Genomic DNA, 20379 nt, shown 5'->3' with positions numbered 1-20379 from the left:
AGCTGAACCGGGGTCCGGAGCCACTTCCCCAGGTCCCGGGGGGGGGGGACAGAGGCGCGTGACACGGCCGGTGGCGACCGCACACAGTTTATTGACACACCGCCAGCACAGCACAGGGATGCTCGGGGACGGGGAGGTTGTTCTCTTCTACCGTTACAGCGTGCATCGCATACACAGAGACGGGGAGCGGGCAGCCCGCGGGGGCCGGCACGCAAGCACCATGCTGCCGACGGCTCATGCGGGGGGCGACGGAGGGGAGACACGGGGTAGGGGGGGGGTCAGCTCTGTTCCCCCCAACCCCAGCTCCTCTGGCTGCCCGCTGGGCCGCGGGGCCGGGGGTTTGGGCGGCACAGCGACGGCTAGAGCAGAGAGCAAACACAGCGCTGCACGACATGGGGGACACGCCACGACGTCCCCCACACCACTGCGGACACGTGCACCACGACTGCAGCCCCCAAGCGGTGCCAGCGGGAGCGGGGGTCCCTGCCCAAGCACCCCTCCATCCCCGGGAGCAGTTCAAAACCGGGGGGGGGTGCTTCCAGCCTCTTCACTGAACCCCCTGGGGTGGCTGGGGAGCCCCAGCCCCAGTTGGCAGGGCCAGGGCTCCCCGAGTGCTGCATCACTGGGCAGGGGGGCGAGCCCTGGAGCAGGGGGCCAGGGGATGCGGGGGGATGCCGGAGAGGAAGGGGGTCCCGCAGCGGCTGCGTAGCACAGGGCAGAGCACGGGGCTCACGCCAGCGAGGATGATGCTGGTCAACCAGTCCAGGAGAGGAGGGTCTCCCCCCTCGGGGCGCAGAGCGGCATGGGCTCTGCCTCCGTGCTGGGCGAGCATCCCGCCGGCTCCTTCCTCGAGCGGGCAGGGGCACAGGCAACGTCGCTATTTACACCGGCCGGGTCCCCCACACCCATCCGGCTCCTCCACCCAGCAGCGTCCGTGGGAGAAGCCCCCGTGGCGGGCACCTGTCCCCCTCCCCATCCCTGCCCGCATCCCAGCCTTAACGCCCCACACTGATGTTGCACGTCTTGCAGCTGGGGTCCTTTTTGGCGTTGGCGGTGGAGAGGCTCATCAGCTGGTGCCCGCTGATCTCCCCCAGCACGCCAAGGCTGAGGTCCACCGGCTCGGTGTATATGACCTCCAGGATGCTGTCCTGGGCATGGCGGTACACCAGCTCACCCTCCTCCACGCAGCACGTCAGGAACTTGTTGGAGGAAATGTCCAGTTGGGGTAGACGCTCCCGGCAGAAGATGTCTCCTGAGGAACCCTTGGGTGCCAGGACCAGGACGACGTAGTGGTAGGCGGTGTACATGCAGTAGAAGTCCGCGAAGTAGAGGTTGGTGTTGGGGTTGAAGAGACGTTGAGCCGGGATCTGGAAACGGTAACGACCGTAGGGCGAGTCCTGGGGGGGCTGCCCGGTGTTGAATTCGGTGTTGCAGCTGAAGAAGATGCCGTGCAGCATGCCGCTGGTGGGCGAACCGTGGCTGCCGCTGTTGTCCTTCAACGACGGCTTCATCACGTTCCCACAGTGCATCCTGCGTGCGGGGACCGGGGCGAGGAGGAGGAGGGACACACAGGGGGGACACACACACACAGGCAGGGTCAGGGGACGTGGACCCAGCGAGGAGCAGGTGGCCCTGTGCAGGGAGCAGGGACGGGGGTACCTGACGTGCTGGAAATACTCCTTGTGCTGGTTGCGGTAGAAGACGGAGAAGCGCAGCATGCGACCGGCGATCAGCTCGGCTTTCTCCTGCAGCTGGGCCAGGTGCTCCTTGGCATAGTCTGGGGACGGGGACAAGGCCATCAGGGAGTCTCCATCCCCCCTGGCAGCCCATCCCTGCCCGCAGCTCCTGCTCCCCACACCTCCCGCCTCCCACTCATCAGCTGCCGCTCCAACCAGCCCGGCTTGCGCAAGCTCACAGCATCGCCCCCGTCCTCTTCCCGGTTCCCGGTTCCCAGCCGCCCCCACCACGCTCACCCCCGGTGCAAAACTCCACCGTCTCGCTCCAGCCGGACACCAGGTACTCGCCATCGCTTTGCTTGACGGCCGTCTGCACCGCCACGCTGTACTCGGTGCGGGGGCTCAGGAACCAGTGGCCCCGCACCGTCATGGGCAGCGGCACCGCCTTGGCCACCAGCTTGGTGGGGACATCCTGCGCCAAGGGACGAGGGTCAGGCAGGACGCCACCCCCCCAACCCCGCATCCCTGCCCGATGCTGAGGGGATGCTGCTGGGTACCACACACGCTGCAAAATACCCGCACCAGTGCCTCCACTGGGGTGCCCAGCACCGAGACACCCCCAAAGCATCCTGCTGCCGTACCCCCTGCTGCCCACCCTGCTCCGGCCCCAGCCCCTGCCCCAAACACCTCCCAGCAAAGCCACAGCTGGGATGGGGGCACAGGGTGCCCCCCGGGGGGTCTCGGGGACCCCTGGCTGCCAGCAGCATCTCGGGGTGTCAGTAGGCCACCGAGCAGCACTGCAGTGCAGAGCCGTTTCTGTGGCAACAGTGGATGCTGAAGTCGGGAGACACAGGGGAAAAAAAAAAATTAAAAAATCCCACCCCCCTTATTATTGGGGAGGAGAAAAAAAAAATGTTAAACATTAAATACCATCACCCTGGCAACCGCGCTGCTAAAACCGTCCTGAATTAGTGACTCGCTTCCAGGGGGAGGGGGAGTGGGAGCTGTTTGCAGCTCAGCTCCCCAGCGGCGGCTCGGGGGGGGTCCGTCACACCTCAGTCCCCATCCCAGTCCCCTCCACCAGCCATGTCCAGTGGGTGATCTGACCCCAAATCAGCGTGGGAGCGGGCTAGAACCGTGTTTCCCCCCTCAACCCCCCCTCTGCTCTCCCCAGGCTGGGGGTCCTGCATCCCCCTGCCCCTCACCCTGCCACCCCCCAGGCTCACCCGATGCTTGAACTTGTTGGAGTTCTTGTTCTCCTTCTTGTTGAGGTCGATGAAGTAGTGGGTGACCCTCTCCAGGTCCCCCTTCTCCATGGCCCAGGAGATGCGGAAAGAATCGCAGGTGATGTTGTTGATCTCGATATTTTTGGGGGTGGAAAGCAGCTCCATGGCCAGAGGGGCTGAGCTCCTGCGGGCAGAGCGTGGCGGGGGGATGCTGAGCACGGTGGGGGTGCTGAGCACGGCGGGGGTGCCCGCTGCCCACGGTGGCAGCTGCCAGGCCGCCCGCGCTGGGGGCCCCGTGGCGGAGCAGATGGCACCGGGGTGGGAAAAGCGGCCGGCAGCCAGGAATAGGCAACGCAAGCAGGAGCAGGCAGCGGGATAGAGGGAACAAGCCCGATCGGGCTGAGCAGGGGCCCCGGCCGCTCCCCCGGGATGCCGTGGGGCCCCGGCTCGTCGCCAGCGGGTGTTTCGGGGTTTGCTCAATACCGGGTGGGGAAAGAAAAACAAGGGGAGCGGAGGGAGTGCTGGGAGAGGGGAGGGTTGCATGCAGGCGGCTGGCACTGGAAAAGCTGGATCTGCCTTTGCCCTGGCCCGCAGCCGCCCCGTGCCTCAGTTTCCCTGCAGCTGGGGCTGCGCTTGCCCCCTGCACCCCCAGGACCCGCTCACACCCCCTTCCCCAGGGTCCTCACCCCACTCACACCCACAGGACACACTCACACCGCCTCCCCAGGGTGCTCACCCCACTCACACCCCCAGGACATGCTCACACCCCCTTCCCCAGGGGGCTCACCCCACTCACACCCCCAGGAAACACTCACACCACCTCCCCAAGGTGCTCACCCCACTCACACCCCCTCCCCAAGGTGCTCACCCCCCTGCACCCCCAGGCTGGGCTTTGCACCCCGGGCTGGGGGATGCATGGGCACGGTGGATGCCATCGGTGGCACCATGGCGCAGGAGCTGGGGGACACGGTGAGGAGGCTGGAGGGGGGAGAGAGTGTGAGTGCCCCCCACCCTGCAGCTTGCTGCAGGACCCCAGGGCTTGACGGGCAGCGCTGCAGCGGGCGCCCACCCAAGCTGTGGCACCGTGGGGCTGCCATTGCCCCCGCCACCCCTCACGCCCCCATGGTGGCTCACACACGGGTGCCCACGGCCACCCACGCCTGGGCTCACCCGCATCCCCCACAACCACACGGCATGGCAACCACCGCCGCCGTGCTGGTGCAAACACCACTTGGCACCCATGGCACCCATGGCACCCCCACCCCACCCGTGGGCACGCTCCCCCCGCCGTGTGCGCAGACCCAGGGGTGCCGGTGCAGCGCACATCAGCATCCCGCAGCAGGGCAGTCGCTTGCCCCCACAGCCAGCACCCCCAGCTTCCCCCAGTGCCAGGCAGCCACCGGACACCCGCCACCCCACCAGCTGGGGGGTCACCCCACCACCACCACCCTTGGGCTGAGCAGAAGGTCACTGCTTTGGGGACAGCGTGCCAGCCCGCTGCCCCACTCCCATACCCGGCAGTGGCGCAGCAGCTCTCACCCTGCCTTGTCCTACACCAGGAGCTTTGCAGCTGGCTGGTGATGCCCCCCCAGCATGTCCCCATGTCCCCATGCACCCCATGTCCCCCAAGCAACCCCCGCCAGGGCTCAGCAGATGCCATGGGGAGGTTGCAGGCTTGGAGCAGCTTGCCGCTGAGGCCCTTACCTGGCCGTGCCGGGGGGCTGCCGGGGGGCGGTGGGATGCCGGTGGGGTGGCAGGGCAGGGGATGGCAAGGCAAGGCAGGGCAGGCAGCCCCGGTGGGGCTGAGTTGAGCGGGAAGGGCAGAGGATGCCGGTGGGAGTGCGGTGGTACCCAGCGATGCCGCGCTGCTGCCTGCGGCTGCTGTGACTGGGATCCTCCCAGGCAGCTCGGAAATAGCAAACACCCTCCAGAGGAGGGAAAAAAAATGAGGGGGGAAAAAAAAAAAAAAAAAAAAAAGAAAAATTGATATCTAAGCCGCTTGGAGAAGGAGGTGGTGGTGGTGGGGGGGGAATAAAACACCTCTTCGCTCTGCCAATCGGGTGGCGGGTTGTGTTCGGCGTCAGGTGATGGAGGCAGTGGGTGGCTGTGGGTACGGCTCGTGGGTGGGGTGGTGGGCACCTCCTTGCCTGAGCACCCCATTTTAGACCTGGGGAGACCCCCTCCCCAGTCTGCAAGCTGGGATGCGCTGGTTGCAGTGGGATGCTGGTACCCACGCGGGACCCCCGTGGGAAACCTGGGTGCAAAGCCTGGGGAGGGTTTGCAGCTGGTGATGTGGGGGACACACTTGTTTGGGGGGGATCAAGGCTTTTGGTTTTTTTTTTTTTGGGGGGGGGGGGGAAGTACCACAACAATACTCATCGCCCCACAGGACGCCCCAGGCTGTGGGGTGCACACGCATGCTCCCCGCTGGGGCTGCAGCCTGGCTGGGTGTCCCCCCGCGCTGCAGGGGACCCTGGAGGGGTGGCTGCACCCCAAGGAGCCGGGGGGGGGGGGCTCAGCTGAAGGGGTGATCCCCCACTGCTCCCCAGTGCGTGTCCCCTTCACCGCCCACTGTGCCCAGCCCCCGGAACCGGGCACTGCCCGTCACAAAGATGGCGCCGCCTCCCACAAGGGGCGGGGCAGCGCCGGGCACAAAGGGGGCGGCTCGCTGGCGGGGGCAGCGCACCCTCAACAAAGATGGCGGCTGCGGCGTCCCTAGGGGAAGGCCGCGCCGCACGGCACGCATGCGCAGTGCGGCGGCGAGCCCGGGGATACCGGGGCAGGGTGAGGGGCGGCGTGGCGGGGGGGGGGGGGGGGTGGTGGGGCGAGCACCCTGGGGAAGGGGTGCGAGCGGGGTCTGGGGGTACGGGAGGGGTGAGCACCCTGGGGAGGGGTTGAAGGAGGGGTGAGCACCCTGGGGAGGGGAGGCAGGGGGGCCTGGGGTGACAGGGGGGTGTGAGCCCCATGGGGAGGGGGTGCGAGTGGGTTCTGGGGGGGTGGGGGGGTGAGAACCCTGGGGAGGGGGTGTGAGTGGGGTCTGGGGGTGCAGGGGGGCTGAGCCCCGTGGGGAGGGGGTGCGAGTGGGGTCTGGGGGGCTGAGCCCTATGGGGAGGGGGTGTGAGTGGGGTCTGGGGGTGTGTGGGGGGTGAGAACCCTGGGGAGGGGGTGCGAGTGGGGTCTGGGGGGGCTGAGCCCAATGGGGAAGGGTGTGAGTGGGGTCTGGGGGGTGTGTGGGGGGTGAGAACCCTGGGGAGGGGGTGCGAGTGGGGTCTGGGGGGGCTGAGCCCTATGGGGAGGGGTGCGAGTGGGGTCTGGTGGTGCAGGGGGGCTGAGCCCCATGGGAGGGGGTGCGAGTGGGGTCTGGGGGTGTGTGGGGGGTGAGAACCCTGGGGAGGGGGTGCGAGTGGGGTCTGGGGGGGCTGAGCCCTGTGGGGAGGGGTGTGAGTGGGGTCTGGGGGTGTGTGGGGGGTGAGAACCCTGGGGAGGGGGTGCGAGTGGGGTCTGGGGGGGCTGAGCCCTATGGGGAGGGGTGTGAGTGGGGTCTGGGGGTGTGTGTGGGGTGAGAATCCTGGGGAGGGGTGTGAGTGGGGTCTGGGGGTGCAGGGGAGCTGAGCACCGGGGGGGGTGGGGGGGGTGGGTTTGGGGGGGGGGCTGAGCCCCATGGGGAGGCTGCTCACTGGGTGCCCCTGACCGTCCCCCCCCGCAGGGCCAGGCCGAGGATGGCGGAGGGGGGCTCTGGTGACAGTGGCTCCCCGGGCAGCCTGCGGCCGGCGCTCCCCGGGGCCCGGGGGCTGCTCGGCAGGCGCCCCCCCGCCCCCCCCCTCACCCCCGGGCGCCTGCCCTCCATCCGCTCCCGCGACCTCACCCTGGGAGGCGTCAAGAAGGTGAGTTCCTTGGGGAGGGGGGCGGGGGGGACCAACCCTCCCGGGGTGACCCTCCATCCTGCCCCACTGCTTGGGGAGCGGGTGTTTGGAGACCCCCAGAACACAGGCGGGCGGTGAGGAGGAGGGGGGGGGGGGGGCGGGGCAGGGGTGGCGGCCTGGGGGGTTTTGGGGTGCAGGGCGTGGGGAATGGGGTGCTGGTCCATGCGGGACGCAGGCAGGTCCGCAGCCGCCGCCTCCAGCGCCGCGGCCGGTTTGGTTTCTGTTGCTTATCTGGGCTCGTGCAGCGACTTGTCCCTCTGCTCTCGTTCGCAGAAAACCTTCACCCCCAACATAATTAGCAGGAAGATCAAGGAAGAGTAAGTGGCCTCGTAAGCGTTTCCCTGGGGCGCGGAGGCGGTTTTTGCCCACACCGCTGGGCGAAACGTCCCCCCAGCTGGGAACCCAGTGCTGGGGGGTGATGGACCCCCTTCCTCCCCACCCCACACACACCCCCACCCCCCCCATCAGGCCCAGGGAGGATGTCTCTGTCAAGAAGGAGAAGAAGGAGCGGGAGCGGCAGCGCGATGGGCACAGCCGGGGCCGGGGCCGGCCCGAGGTTATCCAGTCCCACTCCATCTTCGAGCAGGGCCCCGCTGAAATGATGAAGAAGAAAGGTAACGGGAGCTGCCCCCATCCCATGGTGGGTCTCGGGGCTGTCCCACCTGGCTGGGGGCTCACCCCAGGGCTGCTCCCCCCTCCCCAGCCGGCTCCTGGGACAAGACGGTGGACATGTCGGACTTCGGCCCTTCCCACATCATCAACATCAAGAAGGAGAAGAGGGAGACGGACGAGGAGACGAAGCAGATCCTGCGGATGCTGCAGAAGGACGATGTGAGTGAAGCCGGGGAGGGGGGTGGCGGGTGGCAGCTTCGGTGCCACTGGTGCTGAGTGTCCCCTCTCCCACCCCCACAGTTCCTCGACGATCCGGGGCTGAAGAACGACATCCGTAACAAGCCGGTGCAGCTGCCGCTGGCCCACTCGGGCTGGCTCTTCAAGGAGGAGGCGGCGGAGCAGGAGGACCCCCAGCCCTGGCTGCCCGGCCCCAAGGATGAGAAGATGGAGCTGGACCCCCCGGCGGTGAAAGGTGGGCTGGGGTGGGGGGGGGCAGCACAAGGGTTGGGAGGGGGTGGGGGGGGAGCTGCCCCCCTTCTCGTGCCCACCCGCCGCCTCTCCCCGCTGTGGTGCCAGTGAAAGAAGAGCCGTGCGATGAGGACCCCCTACCCACGCCAACGCAGAGCAAGGGCCCCCCCGGTTTCCCCCGGGACGTCTCGGTGGCCGAGCTGCTGCAGCAGCTGACCCTGTCGGCCGAGGAGGAGCTGCTTTTCCTCCAGCTGCCCGACACGCTGCCCGGCCAGCCCCCCACCCAGGACACCAAACCCATCAAGACGGAGCTGCAAAACGAAGAAGGCCAAGTGGTCGTGGTGAAGCAGGAGAAAACCCAGGTAAAGGCTGGGGGAGGGGGGGGGGGGGAAGTCGGGGGTCAGGGGGCTGCGTGGTGATGCCTGTGGCCCCCCCCCTCATCCCGCGGTGTCCCTCGCAGGAGGCGAAGCAGGCGGAGAACACCTGCACCCTGGCCGACCTCCCCGAGGGGCAGGTGGGGAAACTGCTCATCCGCAAGTCGGGGAAGGTGCAGCTGGTGCTGGGCAAGGTGACGCTGGATGTGACCATGGGGACCCCCTGCTCCTTCTTACAGGTATGGGGCTGGGAGGAGGGGGAGCACTGGGGACCTAATCTGGGGGGGATGCAGCCCAAAATAGCCCCTTGGGGGGGGTCGCTGGTGGGGTGGCGAGCTGGTTCTCGGGCAGCCCATCCCTCTGACAGCGGTGGGGAAGGATCCTGCCCTTGTGCCCCCCTGCTACCCACACCCTGGGGACATCTCCTCCAGGCTTAGCCCCCCACCCCTGCAGCAGGCAGGGACTCCCAGCCCTTCTCCCCCCCTATTTAAAGGGTTTTCCGTGGGAGTGGGCTGCTCACAGGTGTTTCTCCCCTCTGGAAAAGGAGCTGGTGTCCGTCGGCATTGGGGACAACCGGACCGGCGAGATGATCGTTCTGGGCCACGTGAAGCAGAAGCTGGTGTGCTCCCCAGACTTCGAGGCTCTGCTGGAGCACCGGCACCGGTAGCCGGTGGAGGGGGGGCCAGTGGGGGGGCCCAGCCCCATGCCCACAGCCCACGGAGAGCCCACAGCCCCCCCCCGGCTCTGCCCTCAGCCCTCTCAGCCTTAGGGATGCGCAGCGGTGGCTTCTGCAGGCGTGGGTGCAGGGCCAGCTCCTACTGCCCACCCCGCCGTGCGGTGGGGCAGCACTGGGGCTGGGGGCTCCTTCTCTGACCCCCAGCCCCACTGCACCCTCCCCCCTGGTGCAAGACAGGCAGGGCCCGTGGCTACCTGCATCCCAGAGTTCTGGGCGTGCACGGCCGCAGTGTCCCCTCGGCTCTCTGGCAGCCGCGCACACGCTGGGGTGAGCAGGACGCGCGCCTGCAGGGAGAAATGCACAATAAAAACATCTTTTTTTTTTTTCTGCGTGTCCCCCCATCCACCATGTGAGGCTGCTCTGTCCCCTCTGTGGTGCCACCAGGCTGGTGTGGCAAACTCGGTGCTGGCATGTGGCACCGTGTCCTTAGACACTTAATCTCCCACCACTCCCTGGGGAGAGCCAGGGGGGCACCTTGCACAGCGCTGGGGCCCACTGGGATGAGCCCCCCACCCTTTCCTGGGCTGTGCCAGGGGGCTGAGCATCCCAGGGGCTGGCGGGGGGGGGAGGGCATTGCCCTGCTCTGGGCTAAGGAAGCAGCGTGGAGGGGGCAAGGTGGGTGGGACCACCCCCCAGGGACCATCATTGGCCCTGGGCATGGCTGCAGGGACCACCAGGACTCCTTGGGGGGGTGGGGGGGTGGGCAGTGAGTGGCCACCACCCTGTCCCTGCTGTGGTGGTGGGAGGCTGCGTGTCTTTTGCAGGGGATGACTGCATTGCCCAACTGTCTGCCATCATGGAACCAGACCCCCCCTCAGACCCCCCACAGGCAGGGGGGCTGCTTCCCAGCCCATAACCCATCTTGCCCCCCCACATCCCATGTTACCCCCTTGTATCCCATCTTAGACCCACTTATCCCATCTTGGCCCCTGTATCCCACCTTACCCCATCCCATCTTAGCCCCCCCCCCCATTTCCAACTTTACCCCCTGCATCCCATCTTAGCCCCCTTATCCCGCGCTGCCCCCCCACATCCCACCTCACCCCCATATCCTGCCTACCCCCTGTATCCCATATTAACCCCCATATCCCGCCTTGCCCCCCCCCCCCCCCGTCCCACCTTACACCCCCCCATCTGCCCCCGGCGCCGCCCCGCGGCGGGCGCTGTCCGCGGTGCTGAGCCCCGCCCCCCAGTACAGGGCTGGGCGGTGAGGGGCGTGGCCATCGCGCTGCCCAATAAGAGCGGAGGGCGGTGGGTGGGTGTGGCCGCGCCTGCGCAGTGCGGCGGCGGCGGCGGCGTGCTCGCAGCTGGTAGGCCGCGGCCTCGACGGGGCCTACATGGAGCCACGGCGGCCCGGCCCCGGCCCTGGCCCCGGCCCCGCGCCCGCTGCCTCTCCCGCTGCCCCGGGCCGGCTGGGGGGGCTGTGGGCCCTTGCTCAGCGCCTGCCCCCACCCGGCCCGCCCCAGCCCCAGCCTTCCCTGGTGCCGCTGTCGGCCCTGCTGTGTGGCCTAGGCCTCGGCGAGGGGCCTTGCCCCCCACCCTTGGAGCCGGCGGACTGGCCCGTCGGTAGGTGGTTGTGCTGGGGGTAGGGGCTGCCCAGCCGGCCCCCCTGCTGCTGCCCACCGTGCCCTCTCCTTCCCGCAGGCCGCTGCAGCGCTGGCACGGCAGAGGTGCTGGCACGGCACAGCCCGGTGGTCGAGGATGCCTGGGGGGCAGCAGGCCCCACGCGCGGGCGGTGAGTCCCCACTGTACCTCTGTCCCTGTGCCCGCCTTGGCCACGAGTCCTCCCCGTGGCTAATTGCCAGCCCCAGTGGCAGCGGGCAGGGGGGTGACACTGCTGCAGGTGACACCACTGGCTTCACCGAGCCACTGCTTGCACCACCTCCTGCTCCGCTTGTCAGTGCCCTGGCCAGCTTGGTCCCTCACCACCAAAACTTGGTGTTTTGCGTGTCCAAGTCTCAGCTGTGTGGGGGGTGTGGAGGGGGGGTCCAGGGGGCTGCACCGAGGGGGTGGTGGGGAGGGCCATCACCGGAGGTTTGCAGCCAGGATGCCGCTGGTGTGTTCTCAGCGTGCCAGCGCTCACCTCTGCCCCCACCCCCCCCTACCTTACCTCCCACCGGGGATGCAGGATGCTGTTCAAAGGCAGAGGGAACACGCTGCCCGGCCCCCCCATGAGACACCCCACTGTGCCGTTCCGTGGAAAGCCCGGTACCACTGCTGTGCCCACCCTGCGCCCACCGGGACATCAGCCCACTCTGCTGCCTGTGTCTGCCCCACGGACCCCCTCGTCTGCGGGCACACCGTAAGTGAAGGGCTTGCGAGCCTCAGCCCCCCGTTCTGGGGTCCGGGTGCTGGTGGGGGTTGCAGCTGACCCCCCTGCCTCAGCCCCATTTCTCCTAGGGCACCAGAGCTGAAGCCGACGGTGAAGGGAACTGCCATAGCCGTGGGGCTGAACTCAGTTAAAATCTCCTGCCAGAACGAAGCTGTCTACCAGTACCACGTTACCTTCAGGTATTGGTGGGGGCCTGGGGGGTCAGGCTCCCCCCCAGCCCCTCGCAGAAGGGTGGGTGCCCTGGGTAGAGCTGTCTGTGTCTCTCCCTCCCTCTCTCTGTCATGGTAGCCGCTAGATGGAGCGGCCGGCGCAGCCACGGTGCCTGCGGGCTGAGCACCTGCAGGGCAGCAAAGTAAATGATCTCTGGCTTTTCCTCCCCGTGGGTTTTTTGGAGTCCGGAGTGGGGTCTTGCTGAGGGTGGAGGAGGGTTAAAAGACTTGCCAGCAGCAGCCGGTGATGGAGGTGATGCATCCCTGTCTCCGGCAGCCCAGAGGTGGAGTGCAGGAGCACACGCTTCGCCATGCTGAAGGAGCACCAGGCGGTGACAGGGGATGTGACTGCGTTTGATGGCTCCATCCTCTACCTGCCCAAACTGCTCCCCCAGGTAAGGGGCTATGCGATCTGTGCCAGGGTGAGGTTGTTCTACCCAACTGGGGGGCACAGGGGTGCCCCCCCTGGGGCCTCTGGCCCACGTGCTGGGTGGGAGAGCATCTCTCCTGCCCCGGCTGATGCACCACCTCACCCTGCAGCCTGTCAGCCTGAAGGCTCAGAGGGGGAGTGACAGTGAGGAGATCACCATCACCATCCAGATAACCAAGGTCCTCGAGCCCAGCTCGGATCTCTGCGTCCCCTTTTACAATGTGGTTTTCCGAAGGTGAGGGACGGCCGAGACCCACCCCAGGCCTCCGCTGACCTCCAAGGAAGAGACCCTCCTCCTCCTGCCCACCGAGCCTGAGCGAGTCCTGCTTTTCCTTCCCTAGGGTGATGAGAATCTTGGATATGAAGCCCATTGGGAGAAATTTCTTTGAACCTGACCAGGCCACCGTGTTACAGCATTACAGGTGGGCGCTGGTCACAGTTTTTCCCTGCTGCCGCCCAGGCACGTGGGCGTGAGGTGGGGTTGTTCCTCTCCCCTTGGCAGTGGTGTGAGGCTGGAAATTCAGAAGTCTTTGCCAGATCAGCTCTCTCAGCCAGCTCTGGTTAGCCTGACCTCAGAGTGCCTGTTTTCTGCAGTGCAGTTCAGGGGTTATTAGCTGAGAGCTGGCAGCCAGCTGGGAAATAAATCCCCATGGGTTTCGAGCCCTCCTTGGTGAGGGAGGCAGCTGCTGGCTCCTCTGGCAGCACCATGTGGGCAGCTCCAGTTTTAACCCAGGTGCCGTTGGGCATCTTCTCCTCGGGGCACAGGCTGCAGATTTGGCCGGGATACTCTGTCAGCATCCGAAAGAAGGACGGTGGCCTCTTCCTCTTGGTCGATACCATCCACAAAGTTATCCACAGTGATTCCATCCTGAACGTCATGTAAGAGAAGGGAGAAAACCCAGGGGAGCCCCGCGGGGCGTTAGGCACGAGGGTGGTTTTCCAGCAGCCACGTGCCCAGGGCTGGCTCTTGGCGAGGGCTGTGCCACTGGCACTGGCCAGGCTGCAGGCCACTGGTGCTGTTTGGCAAAAGGTGTTTTATTTTTGGGGTAGCACACGCAGAGAGCATTGCCGTGAGCTGCTTCTCCTCCCTCTCTCCCTGCCGCAGGCATACCATCTACAGGCAAAGTCTCAACAGCTTTCAGGAGGAGTGCTTCAAGCAGCTGGTGGGCAGCGTGGTCATCACCCGCTACAACAACCGCACCTACCACATCAACGACATCGACTGGAACAAAACCCCAAGGGACAGTTTCACCCTGTTCAGCGGTGAGGAGATCACCTTTGTGGACTACTACAGGTAGGGACTGGTGGAGCATCCCTTGGGATGAGCGTCTCTCTGTGGGGAAGGGCTTGATGCCTGGCTCTGACCTGAGGTGCCTGAGCAGGAACACCTCACCTGATGCCATCTCCCTGCTGTTTTTCCAGCAAAGCTTATGGGATCACCATCAGGGAGCTGGACCAGCCGCTGCTTGTCCACAGGCCCAGGGCAAAACAGACGTCGGATGGGAAGGTGAGCCAGGCACAGTGAGCTGGGGAGGGGACATTGAGTCCCATGGTTTTTTCTTGGCTCTTCCAGCCCCTGCCCTGCCCTGCCCATCGCTAGGAGGGCAGGAGCTTGCAGCCCCCTTGGGGTGCTGATGGTGCTGTCCCCCCTCCCTGCAGCGTCAGCTGGACCTGGTGCTGCTCGTGCCAGAGCTCACCTTCATGACCGGGGTCCGCGAGATGAGGAAGGACAGTCGAATGGTGAAGGTCAGAGCATGTTTGCATCTGAGGGTCCCTACTCACTCGAGCCGGTGTTGCCCGGTTTGGAGAGCTGGGCCTTGGCCAGCCACTGCTGGGAGGAGCTCAGAGTCCCCCATCACACCCAGGAGTTCCCCAACCCACCTCCTCTTGTACCCGCCCGCTGCAGGACTTGATGAAGGAGATGCTGCAGAGCCCCAAGCAGCACTACACGTGTCTCGCCAGCCTCCTGCGCAGGATCAAGGACAACCCAGAGGCCTCGCAGGAGCTGATGCGCTGGGGGCTCAGCCTGGACCCAGACATCCACAGGGTAGGGGCTGTGGCGTGCCAGGAACGCAAGCAACGGCCACACCGCAGTGGCATCGGAACTGCCATGGATTTCTGCTCTGTTCAGACCCAAGGCCGAATCTTGCCCGCGGAGAGGATCAACCTGCGGCACAGCTCCTTCATCCCCGTCGAGGACCTGAGGTGGAGCAAGGAAGTCACGAGAGAAGCCTCCATCTCAGCGGTGGGCCTGCGGCTCGGCTGTTGCAACAACATCCCCTTGTTTGAAAACTGGGATGGGTTTTCTTAGTGCTGGCATCCCATCTGCCCCACTCCCATCTGAGCTTGTTCAAGCTAAAATTTTTCCCTTATTTATGTTGGCTTTATGCTTCAGCCTGTTTTTCCAAAGGATGTTAGAGGTACGTAGCCACAGTGTCTGCTTTCCCACCTCCTCCTGGCGTGGCTGAAGGCTTTTGGACTGCCAGAATTGGATGCTGTGTGCCCTTTAGGTTCCTCTTGGGCCTTTTTCCCTCTCCCACCTTTCCCCCTGTGCTGCAGGGCTGGGAGCTGCATGGCTTGGCAGCCGCAGCTCTGAGGCGAGGACTGTCCTCTCTCCTAGATTGCCATGAATTACTGGCTGCTGGTTTACCCGAAGCGCTTGCAGGACGTGGCAAAGACTTTGGTGGCCACCATGGAGAGCATCTGCGGCCCCATCGGCATGCGTGTCAGCCATCCCACCGTGGTGGAGCTGAAGGATGACCGCATCGAGACCTATGCCAAGACTATCCAAAGCGTTTTGAGTAGCGAGGTGAGGAGACGGGCTCAGGGGTGGGGTGGGGGGGATAGTGCAGCTTAGCATGAGGTTAATGTGTCTTCTAGGGAGGGCTGGGGGTCTTCTCTGCTCCCCATGCATCACCCTCCCCTGCTGTGCTTCCCTGCAGGACAAGGTGCAGCTGCTCCTGTGCATAATCTCCAGCAGCCGGGAGGATTTGTACAGGGCCATCAAGAAGCTGTGCTGTGTGCAGTCCCCGGTACCCTCCCAGGTGGGCGAGGGGCTTGGCAGAAGGGGATCACCAGTGCAGGGAAGCTGTGGGCATCTCCAGCCTCACTTTTCCCGTTTGTTTTTTTTTTTTTTCCCTTTGCAGGTCATCAACGTGCAGTCCCTTTCAGGCCAGCCGGGCAAGCTGAGGACCGTGGTCCAGAAAGTTCTGCTGCAGATGAACTGCAAGCTGGGAGGCGAGCTCTGGGGGGTCGACATCCCCCTGGTAAGGCGGGCGAAACCACTTGGCACATGTGTGCGATGAGTTTGCAAGCTCTGGGATGTAAACTGTTGTGGTCATGAGCTTCCCTCCAGGGGTGCGGATGAACCACCTGCAGAATCGGGGTTGGCGTCTCCGTTTTGCCTGTGTGACGTCCCTCGCAGCTTGAGGGATCCAGGCAGGGCAGCCTGGAGGTGTCTGGCTTATCCCTAACTCCCACCTCCCTTCCCCTTCCTCCCTTCCCCAAGAAACAGCTGATGGTGATCGGCATGGACATCTACCACAGCCGCAGCAAAGGGATGCGCTCCGTCATCGGCTTCGTGGCCAGCATGAACCAGTACGTGGCACCCTGGGGGTGCGGGCTTGGGGGTCTCACGCCGGCATCGCTGCTGCCTCCCCTTTGCTGGGAAAGGAGGGGGTTGATGCCTTCCCCAGCTGCTGTGCTCAGCAAGGTCTCTGCCGGTGTGTTTATGGGGGTGTCGCTGGCCGCCGGCCCACGCAGCAGTGGCCTTTGGTGCGCCCTCGATGCCGTATTGCTGGGAAAGGTGCCGCGAGCGCCCAGCCGGGCTCGGTTTCGGTTGCGCAACGGCTGGGTGGACTTTGGCTGGTGAGGGGCATTCCTGACGCTCATCCCCGCTCTGTCCCCAGCATCCTCACCAGGTGGTACTCCAGGGTGGTCTTCCAGATGCCGCATCAAGAGATCGCCGACAGCCTGCAGCTCTGCCTGGCCAATGCCCTCCGGCAGTTTCACGAGGTGAGGCCAGACCCTTCAGCCCAGTGTTATCAAAAAAAAAAACCAAACAAAACACCCTGCCATGGTTTAATATCCCCTCGAAGCAAGAGGAAAACACCCAAAAACTCTCAGCCCAAGTGCGTGCGAGCAAGCAAACACCTCGGCAGCCTTTGGACTGGATGTGGCGCCCGCAGCCACGCGTGCCTGGGGAGGCTCACCCTTATCTTGGGAACGTGCGAACCTGCCTGGAAAATTAGTTTGCACTGGGGGAAGTGCCATGTTACACTTCTGCTTGTATCGGCATCGAACTGCTGAGCCCTGTCCCCTTGTCCCATGTCCCCAGCATGAGAAAAGCAGCGTGTGACAGGGTGGGGGCTGGGGCTCGCTCATGAGATTTTCCCATCAGTGGGTGCTGGAGAAACATCCGTGAAAAATGGGAAGTTTGCTGGTCACCGAACGGATTAGTGCAAACATTGCTGCTCTGTGCCCTGCCAGCACTTCTGAGACTGGGGTGAAATGCATTTGCTGGGGCTGAATATAGTCGGGGGCTTTCTGCAAAGCTCAGGGGTGATGGGTTGAACTCACAGGCTGCAAAATCACCAAACTGTGAGCCCTGGAGATCTGGTGGGCACCTAGCGCCCGGCTTCTTGCCGGGACATGCATCTTCCCCTGCCAGCCAGCCCTGTGCCTCGTGCAGGGGGGAAAAACAGTGAGCTTTTCCGATTTCTGCTTCCCCAGATGAACCACTGCTTGCCCAAGAAGATTGTCATATACAGGGACGGCGTGTCCGACAGCCAGCTCGACACCGTGCTCAAGTACGAGATCCCGCAGATGCAGAAGTGCTTCAAGACCTTTGAGAATTACCAGCCCAGCATGGTGGTCGTGGTGGTGCAGAAGCAAATCAGCACCAACTTTTACACCGTGGAGGAGGAGCAGTTCGTGTCCCCTCCTCCAGGGACCGTCATTGACCACACAGTCACCAGCTTGGACTGGTGAGTGGCAGTCGTTTGGGAAAGCTGCGTGGGGTGCCCCAAAAAGCACCTGGTGTGCCAAAAAAATATCCAACCCCAAACCTGGCGTTCAAAAAAAACCCAAGCCCAAACCTAGTGTGCCAAAAAAAAAAAAAAAAAAAAGCCTAAACCTGGTGTGCCAAAAAAAAACCCCAAACGTGGGGTGCCAACCCCCTCCTCCTAAACCTGGTGTGCCAAAAAAAAACCAACCCCAAACCTAGTGTGCCAAAAAAAAAAAACCAAACCAAAAACCAACAAAAAGCCCAAACCTGGTGTGCCAAAAACCCGTGGTGTGCCAAAATACCGGCAGGCAAACGCCCCCTTTGTCCTTCCTTCCCTCTCAGGCAGGATTTCTTTTTGGTGGCCCATCGCTCTCGCCAAGGCTGCAGCATCCCCACGCGTTACATCTGCGTGTTGAACACGGCCAACCTCAGCTTCGAGCACCTGCAGAGGTAAGAGCAGCTCCCCACAGCATCCTGCAGTGTGGGGGCCACACCCCAGACCCAAATCTGTGGTGGGTTTTTTTGGGGGTTTTTTTTTTTTTTTGCATAACAGTCTGCGGGGAGGGCAGCAGGTACTCGCGCACGCATGGGGCTGAGCCTGCTCTTCATACTGGGAGGGCTCGGTTGGGGGATGGGGGAGAGGAGGCGGGTTGCGCCTGTCTTACCTCCTCCCTGGGCAAGATTTAATTGCAAAGGTGATAAAGGAAAATGTGTCACCGGGTGCTGGCCTGGGTGGCCTTGCGGGAGAGCTGTTGCAGGTTCGAGCAGGGCTCAGCACCCGGGTAACTCGTGCAATCAGCCGCTATCAGTGCCCAGGCAGAGCCTGACCTTTAGCTCGTGCAATCGGGAAGAAAACAACCCTGTGCAAGCAGCTTTGGCCTTACAGCCTTTGCAGCTCCTGCTGCCGGAGCACGGCGCTGCCTTAGGGAGCAGGATCCGTCCCCGAAGCCACCATCCCGCAAGGCCCAGGGTGCCAGGGAGCGCTGACACCCGCTCCTCTCACTGTCCCCAGGTTAACTTTCAAGCTCTGTCACTTGTACTGGAACTGGCCGGGCACCATCCGGGTCCCAGCGCCCTGCAAGTACGCACACAAGCTGGCCTTCCTCTCGGGACACATCCTGCACCACGAGCCCAGCACCCAGCTCTGCGACAAGCTCTTCTTCCTGTAACCGGTGTGCTGGTGACAGGGGGAGAAGGGGGTCCCGGTGGTGTCCCCCTCCCCCGGCCGCTGCTGTTCAGTCTCCTGCAAGGGCAATTTGTCTTTCCCCAAGTATCTTTTTTTTTTTTTTTTTTTTTGGTAATTATTTTTAAAAACATTTAAGTGGGTGCATGGTTTCTTGGGTTCATTTTTATTGTTGTTTTTAAAGGATGCTCGGAAACGTGCCAGCATGGCCCCGCATCAGTGGGCTTTCAGGATTTATCACCATGAGAATGAACCCAGAGCAAAACCCCGCTGCGGCAGGGCTGCCAGTCTCTGCCCACTGGTTTCCAGTCCTCCCAGCAAAGGGGTTTGAGTAAACGAGCCCCAACGGTGATGCTGCTGCCACTGCCCAGGCTGCTGCTTGTGCCTGCCTGGCCCCGGGCAGGTGCTGGATGCAAATCCCGAAGATTCCTGGTATTTTTACCCCTTCAATCTCTCACATCGCCAGCGGGGCAACTACCGGTTTAAATTTTTACTTTGTTTTTTCGAGCTCCTGTTCAAGAGAGCCAGCTCCAGTTTGGCTGCTTGGCACATCCTTGAAAAGTCACTGGTTTTTCAAGGAGAAGCCCTTTATTGTTATTGGGTTTTGTTTTTTTTTTTTTTATTCTGTCGGGTTGGAAGCGGGGAAGTTTTCAGGCATTTCTTCGCTGTGGGCAAGAGCTGTTTGAGCCGCTGGCAGGGGGCTGCGGAGGGGCCACAAGAGCATCCCCAAAATCGCCAAGATTTCACCTCAGCATGCCCCCAGCCCGCTCATAATGCAAGCACCAGCAGGGGTGGGGGTAGGGGAGGACCCCCCCCCCCACTTCCAGCCTTTTCCCTCCCTTTTAATGCAGAAAAGTTAAAGATTTTTTTTTTTTTTTTCTGTAACTGCAGTTTTCAGTTAACTTCTATAAAATTGTTGCTGGCAGCTGCTGCCTCTGGGCACGGGGAGGGGCGTGATGGGGCTGGGTGTTCGCGAAGATGTCCAGACCCCCCCCCCTTTCCCGGAGGGAGTCCCAGGATGGGGGGGGACACACGGCAGTGCCACGATGCTGCCCAGCGGGTTAATCATTCACCATCACCCCACGCCACCAGCACCTTTTATCCCCTTCTATTTGCCGATCCCAGCGGACTTTGGCAGCCTTGGCCCAGCCCCGATGGGTGTTTGGCCCCAAGCGGCTGGAGGGGTGCTGGGGCCAAAGTGGGGGGGCTTGGGGCACCCGGCTGGGCCCCCGGTGTGCCTGGCCTCCCACCAGCCGGCGTTTTATATCGCGCCATCGCTGCTGCCAGCGCGGAGAAAGGCTGCCTTGTCCTTCCCGGCTCCTTGGCACCGCGAGAAGTGGGACAGCCCTTGGCTGGCGGGCTCAGCCCCCCACCCCTGGAGCCCCTTGGGTCCCTTCCAGGAGGGTTCCTGGCGTGGGTGTCCCCTCGGGTGGGGTCTCTGGGGTGCCCCATGCCCACACAGGGTCCTTGGCGGGGGGGGGGGGCTGGCTGTGCAGCACCCTGTACCCCATGAGAAGTGGCCACGGGGTCCACCTGGGAGAGGTCTGGGGGGTGCCCCCAAGGGGTGTTTGGGGGGGTTCATGGGGTACCTTGTGCCCCCAGAGGGTGTTTGGGGGCGTCTGTGGTGTACCCTATGCCCCCAGGGGGTGCTTGGGGGACTCTGTGGGGTATCCCATGTCCCCTGGGGGGGTCTGTGGGGTGCTCCATGCCCCCAGTTGGTGTTTGGGGGGTCCGTGGTGTACCCTATGCCCCCAGGGGGTGCTTGGGGGGTGTCTGTGGGGTGCCCTGTGTCCCCTCGAGGGATCTGGGGGGTCTGTGGGGTGCCCTGTGCCCCCGGGGTGTGTGTGTGTGAGTCCGTGGGGTGTCCCATGTCCCCAGGGGGTGTTTGTGGGGGGTGTCCGTGGGGTGCCCGGTGCCCCCAGGGGTGGGGGGTCCGTGGGGTGCCCGATGCCCCCAGGGGGTGTGGGGGGTCCGTGGGGTGCCCGATGCCCCCAGGGGTGGGGGGTCCGTGGGGTGCCCGATGTCCCCAGGGGGTGGGGGGTGTCCGTGGGGTGCCCGGTGCCCCCAGGGGTGGGGGGTCCGTGGGGTGCCCGATGCCCCCAGGGGGTGTGGGGGGTCCGTGGGGTGCCCGATGCCCCCAGGGGGTGGGGGGGTGTCCGTGGGGTGCCCGGTGCCCCCAGGGGTGGGGGGTCCGTGGGGTGCCCG

At 64.2% G+C, this 20379-nt stretch overlaps 3 protein-coding genes across 3 annotated transcripts; 2 read left to right on the top strand and 1 right to left on the bottom strand.

Moving 5' to 3' along the window:
* Window positions 1–92: 92 nt before the first annotated feature.
* PHYHIP (phytanoyl-CoA 2-hydroxylase interacting protein) lies at window positions 93–4797 on the bottom strand. Its single transcript, XM_056363082.1, has 5 exons — window positions 4607–4797; window positions 2903–3086; window positions 1974–2148; window positions 1660–1777; window positions 93–1530 (listed from the first exon to the last, which is right to left on the bottom strand). The coding sequence occupies exons 2-5, from the start codon at window positions 3065–3067 to the stop codon at window positions 996–998; spliced, it is 993 nt and encodes a 330-aa protein (XP_056219057.1). The 5' UTR covers window positions 3068–3086; window positions 4607–4797; the 3' UTR covers window positions 93–995.
* A 766-nt stretch (window positions 4798–5563) lies between these two features.
* POLR3D (RNA polymerase III subunit D) lies at window positions 5564–9338 on the top strand. The gene is made up of 9 exons (XM_056321731.1): window positions 5564–5686; window positions 6609–6786; window positions 7099–7142; window positions 7294–7439; window positions 7529–7656; window positions 7738–7909; window positions 8014–8267; window positions 8366–8518; window positions 8824–9338. The coding sequence occupies exons 2-9, from the start codon at window positions 6622–6624 to the stop codon at window positions 8944–8946; spliced, it is 1185 nt and encodes a 394-aa protein (XP_056177706.1). The 5' UTR covers window positions 5564–5686; window positions 6609–6621; the 3' UTR covers window positions 8947–9338.
* A 960-nt stretch (window positions 9339–10298) lies between these two features.
* Window positions 10299–19099, top strand: PIWIL2 (piwi like RNA-mediated gene silencing 2). Its single transcript, XM_056321729.1, has 21 exons — window positions 10299–10581; window positions 10660–10750; window positions 11144–11317; window positions 11416–11526; window positions 11834–11951; window positions 12097–12221; window positions 12328–12408; window positions 12752–12865; window positions 13092–13280; window positions 13409–13493; window positions 13646–13732; window positions 13893–14033; window positions 14118–14231; window positions 14607–14795; window positions 14929–15030; window positions 15133–15252; window positions 15495–15583; window positions 15895–16000; window positions 16718–16971; window positions 17334–17441; window positions 18004–19099. Exons 1-21 carry the CDS (start codon window positions 10353–10355, stop codon window positions 18158–18160), a joined length of 2784 nt encoding a protein of 927 aa, XP_056177704.1. The 5' UTR covers window positions 10299–10352; the 3' UTR covers window positions 18161–19099.
* Window positions 19100–20379: the final 1280 nt, after the last annotated feature.

This window comes from Falco biarmicus, chromosome 18 (genome assembly GCF_023638135.1).
Source record: "Falco biarmicus isolate bFalBia1 chromosome 18, bFalBia1.pri, whole genome shotgun sequence".
In the NCBI taxonomy this organism is placed as follows: domain Eukaryota; kingdom Metazoa; phylum Chordata; class Aves; order Falconiformes; family Falconidae; genus Falco; species Falco biarmicus.
The sequence above is the reverse complement of the archived record's forward strand: the minus strand, read 5'-3'. Positions and strand labels throughout refer to the sequence as shown.